The sequence below is a fragment of the Gossypium raimondii genome, chromosome 10 (assembly GCF_025698545.1).
Source record: "Gossypium raimondii isolate GPD5lz chromosome 10, ASM2569854v1, whole genome shotgun sequence".
Lineage (NCBI taxonomy): Eukaryota > Viridiplantae > Streptophyta > Magnoliopsida > Malvales > Malvaceae > Gossypium > Gossypium raimondii.
In genome coordinates, this window is record NC_068574.1 from 57,690,504 (window position 1) to 57,695,514 (window position 5,011).

The window sequence follows — 5,011 nt, forward strand, 5'->3', positions numbered from 1 at the left end:
TAATAATGAGTATGTAAGCAAATACAATTAGAACATACTTTCAAAATAATAATGAAAATGTAAAATAAAAGAAAATAACTAAAGGAAATGAACAAAATTATAAAAATGTAAAGTATGGATATATCTATACGTGTGTATAAAAATGTTCAGAGATATATATAAATAGGCATATATAAATTATAAAACATATAAAAAATGTATATAGGCACATATATATATATGTATATAAAAATTTTAAAATATATAAGATTAAAGATATATACATATAAATAAGTTGTAAAAATATATACATGTATATTGATATATATATTATGAAAATGTATGTATGCATATATAATCAAACTTGAAACCTAAAAGAGGCGCCATGAGTAAATAATTAATAGTAAAGTAAGTAATAGTAATAAATATAATACTAATAATAATAATAGTACTAGTAATAATATAATAAATAAAAGGGGTTAAATTGAGACTAGAATATAATTCGAAATCAAAATTATAATAAAGGAAAAAAACAAAAGGGCATAAAAGGGACTAAACTGAGACTTAGACTGAATTTAAGGTGCCAACCTTAACAAAATAAATAATAAAATCAGAATAAAGGCCCAAATGAACGCGTGAGAACAAGGGGACCAACGGAGAAATTATCCAGTCTCCTCGACTCGTCTGCTTTGATCAGGACCAAAATGAATCAAAAGTAAAATTTCATGACCAAATTAAGAAATTAAAAAAAGATAAAAGGTAGCACTGCATTGAAACGCGCTGAAGAATGGAAGGACCAACGCGAATAATATCCCCAAAGGAAAAACGCGCGGATCTAGGCATTGGACAGGTCGGGTCGCGGGTCAGAGACCAAAACGACGCCGTTTTTGGTCTCTGAACCCCAAGCCTAAACGACACCGTTTAAAGAGGCTTTAAAAGCTTCAAAACCAACCCTAATTTCATCTTCAGCCGCAAAAAATAAAAATAAAAAAGAAAAAGAAAGAGGGCTCTCCACCCCTCAAATGGCCGGCGGTCTACTGATCCCGTCACGTCACCACCATGGCCGGCGTCTGGCAATGGGAAAGGAGCTCTTTTTCCCCCGCTTCACGACATCCTTGAGAGCCCGAAGCTCTCTCAATTTGTGAGAGTCAAAACAAGGGGGTTTTCGGCCCCTTTGGACCCGATTCAGGCGACGAAGGAGGAACCCTCTGACGGCGCAACCATTGCCACTTTCAGTGAGTTCCCTTTTATTTATTTTATTACTAATATTCTAAAAAAAGTAGATAAAATAAAAGAAAAAAGATCTTATAAACAGAATGATAGAGAAAAAGAAAAAAGAAAAACCTTTGATCTGTTTTCTGCTTTTATTTCTTTCTTTTAATGTTTTTTCTTTTCAAAAATCGGGACTCCCCATTACAGTGATCAAGCCCCCTTTTCATTTTACAATATTCGGCCTTATAGCCGAGAGAAAGCTAAATTTTCTGTCTACTCTTGTCTGCTTCTGCTTTTCTTCTTGCGTGTTTGCAGGTGACCGTACGGCGATAGTAGGAGGCGTCAGACACACATGGTAGCAGGTGGCGCGGCGCTGGAGAGGCAGGGAAACCCTACGGTTTTCTTTTTTGCTGAAATTTGTTTATGTTTTGGGTTGTTTGGGCCATTGGTCTCTTTTTTTATTTTGGGCTAGGTTGATAATTTTGGGTTTGTTTGGGTTAGTTGGGCCTAGTGTATCTGTTTTGCTGGTATGGGCCCGGGAAAAATGGGCTTGTACACTTCTTAAAAACAATACCAGCCCAATAAGAGGCCTGTCAACTCCAAACAAACTATACTTGGAAGATTTCTTCAAAAAGAATCGGTCTCCCCTAAATAAATCTCAAATTCTATTTGGTCATATATATTTTGATATTATTGATGATGAATACTTTTAGTTGAAATTACCCTTAATGAAAGTTGTTATTGTGTTCTTGTCAATATTAATTTTTTATTTAATAAAATTAAAGTATATTTAATTCCTTTTTTCACGAAATGGACATTGAATATGTTGAAAAAGTGAATAGGAAAGGGATAAGAATGTGTGTGGAATTTTATATATCATCAAAAGTTCACACTGACCCCATTCTCTAATTGAATCAAATAACATATTTGAATAATAATGCATGCTTTAAATAATTTCTTCTACCTGCTAACGCGCAGTGCAAGGGAGACTCGTCACTTTCAATTCTTATGGTTTCTAAAAGATCAAACAATATGACAAATAGTTTCACATTCAAGAGACTATAAGGCCTTGTTAACAAAAACAAACAAGGCCCTTCACAAGAGATGAAAGGGGACCAATTAACCGGCTGAAACGAATAAGAATTCAACGAAGATCACTGAAAGAAATTGGAGTACGTTAAAATGGCTTCGGTATTAAGGATAGCTGGAACAAGAACAAAAGCAAAGAGGATAAAGGAAACGATTTGTACGAGGACGAAGATCTTTGCTTTAGGCACAAACCTGCGGAAAACATAACGGGCTATCCGGTACGATACCAGCAGAGCTAGGGATGTTGACAAGCAGTAATTTATAATGCAGAGAGCACGATAGGACAAGGGTATAGTAGTTTGAAGAGAAACCACATACTGAAGTTTCCATGACCATGTGGACACAGCAACTAAAAGCATGTAACAAGTCCCAAACAAGGAAAGGGTTATGAGAAGAAACAAGCTGATTGAACGACTTGGTAGGAGATATGCTGTTAACCCGATTGCTGCCCAAAATGTTAATGTGTTGTATAACCAAAACATGGATGATACATCTATTAAATCTGAAAAATTAATCTGATCATCGGCCGGTGGTGGAGGAGGAACTGGTAGTGGTGCAGTGCTGTCGACCGATGCTACAGCTGCGCTATACTCGATATGGTATTTCATGGATGAACTGTTATCAGCTTTCTTTGGAGGGCTTAAAGAGGCAGCGTAAGTGGCTGTTATAATTAACACCGTCACTACTAGAAATGTATTACGCATCTCAAGTGGGATACCCTTTCTTCCTCGACCTGCCATTGTTGCAAATTTTTGAGAACATGACATCTTTGGCCTTAATGATTTGATGTGGATTGACGAGATGGACTTATTGGGAAGCTTGGAACCGCTCAATCCTCCTGCTTTTCTTATCATATCTTTAACGGAGTCCTTATAATTATCCATTTGCCTTTCATCCAATGGATAGTCTGGTTGGATATCTAGAGCTGTGGATCCCTTCAAATTTTTGGCATTGATATGGTCTCGGCGCAAGTGTCCCAGCAATACTTTCACCACCTGTTAATTAGAAAATTCATGTAAATAATCCTTTTATCATATACGTATATACATCAATAATTGAGCCAACTAGCAAAATTAGCATACCTGAGGTGAGTTTTTGATAGCTGCAATGTGCAGAACAGTGTTGCCATCAATGTCTGCCCAACTAAGTAGTTCTTTCTCCCAACGTTGGGCAGCTTCATGGCGGCTTCTTATAAGCCACCCCACCAAGACTTGAAATGCTTCATACATGTCGTTCTTTACTGCAATATGGAAAACCGTCTCGTCTCGAACAGTCACATCTTCAACAGCCTCGGGGCAAACCTCAAGGAACTTGATCAAAAGATCAACATCTCCAGTTTGAGCCACATGATGCAGAGGGGTCAAGCCTCCCCTTCCTTTAACACGAGCAAGGCCTTCATCAAACTTGAGGAGTCGAAGCACAGCTTGAGTTCTGTTATTTTGCAGAGCCAAGTGCATGGGGCTAAACCCAGCTTGATTTAACTTTCTTGCAAACGATGGCTTTAAGTTGATGATCTCCATCATAAAATCAACATGCCCAGCACTGGCTGCTACGTGCAATGGAGTGTCAAGAAATGGAACATGATCAATACGCTCCAAAACATATGGATCTTTCTGAATTAGCTCATACAAGACATTAATGTTTCCAGTTTGTGCAGCCCCTATCATACTCCAATCCATAGCTAGGGGGAAGTGGAGATAATAAATTATGCAGCAAATTTTCAGGCTACTGAGAAATGATGAAATTTGCAGGAAAACAAAGAGAATAGAGACACATAAGACAATATAAAGGGAATGGAAGCTATATTTAGCAAAACACACAGAAAGGTAACCAAAATTTTATACATGACTTTGAACACGCTAGTCTGGAAAGAGAAACTTCTTAAAAGGTCGAAGGCAGCTTCCACATTCCAATTACGATTTGTTTAAAAGAATAGAAAATATAGGACCTATTTTGGTTTAATGGCAATGTTACTTTTTAAGTTTAGAGGTACATAAAATCGAAATGAAACCCAACATCCATCACACCTAACTTACAGCAGGACAAGAACAAACAGCTATCATCCCAAGATCAAACAGAAAGCAAGACAAGCCCACACATCCCAATCTCATTGTGCTTTATAATATTTTCCGCAATTCCATTATTTTATACGTATGACTCAGTTCACCTCTCTCATGTGTATAATAAATAAATAAAGGCCTTTTAATTTAATTAAGGCACTTACGAATAGGTTAATATGCATATGGTGGAATTGCAAGCACTCGGAAATATCCAATAATTGGAGGCAGTGGATCCCCCGCGTACTCCACACATACTTTTTTCACATTGACACCACCATAATAAAAAAGTTCTCAATTATAAATGAGCCGGCCACCTTGCTAAGATGAAATTTTTTGTTTACTGTTTTTTTTTTCTATCATTTGCTTGTTAAATTAACAATTTTGAATCAAGGAATATGTCAAAGCTGGACATTTGGCATACATTCATATTATAGATGAAATAGGTGATTCACATCATAATGTTGAGAGTCAATAAGAAATTTGAGAAATACAATAAGAGCTTCCAATGATATTTTTTATATTAAAGTTGAAGGAACTTGATCTCTCTTGGTGAAGAAAAGGAAGGGATCTTACATTGGTGGAGAATTTGATAATGAGCCGGACGTGGACCTCGATGAATGGTTGCCTTACTTATATAGGATTGGTGGTCGAGTCATGTGTAACAGGATATG

At 36.7% G+C, this 5,011-nt stretch overlaps 1 protein-coding gene across 1 annotated transcript; it reads right to left on the reverse strand.

Moving 5' to 3' along the window:
- Window positions 1–2,030: 2,030 nt before the first annotated feature.
- LOC105775657 (ankyrin repeat-containing protein BDA1) lies at window positions 2,031–4,285 on the reverse strand. Its single transcript, XM_012598152.2, has 2 exons — window positions 3,363–4,285; window positions 2,031–3,275 (listed from the first exon to the last, which is right to left on the reverse strand). Exons 1-2 carry the CDS (start codon window positions 3,957–3,959, stop codon window positions 2,346–2,348), a joined length of 1,527 nt encoding a protein of 508 aa, XP_012453606.1. The 5' UTR covers window positions 3,960–4,285; the 3' UTR covers window positions 2,031–2,345.
- Window positions 4,286–5,011: the final 726 nt, after the last annotated feature.

What these genes read in the sequence shown, in the direction of transcription:
- LOC105775657 (XM_012598152.2), bottom strand. Translation starts at nt 3,959, where the DNA reads ATGGATTGGAGTATGATAGGGGCTGCACAAACTGGAAACATTAATGTC. An exon ending in CTATCAAAAACTCACCTCAG is followed by an intron (nt 3,276 to 3,362) that starts GTATGCTAATTT and finishes TCTAATTAACAG; the next exon opens with GTGGTGAAAGTATTGCTGGG.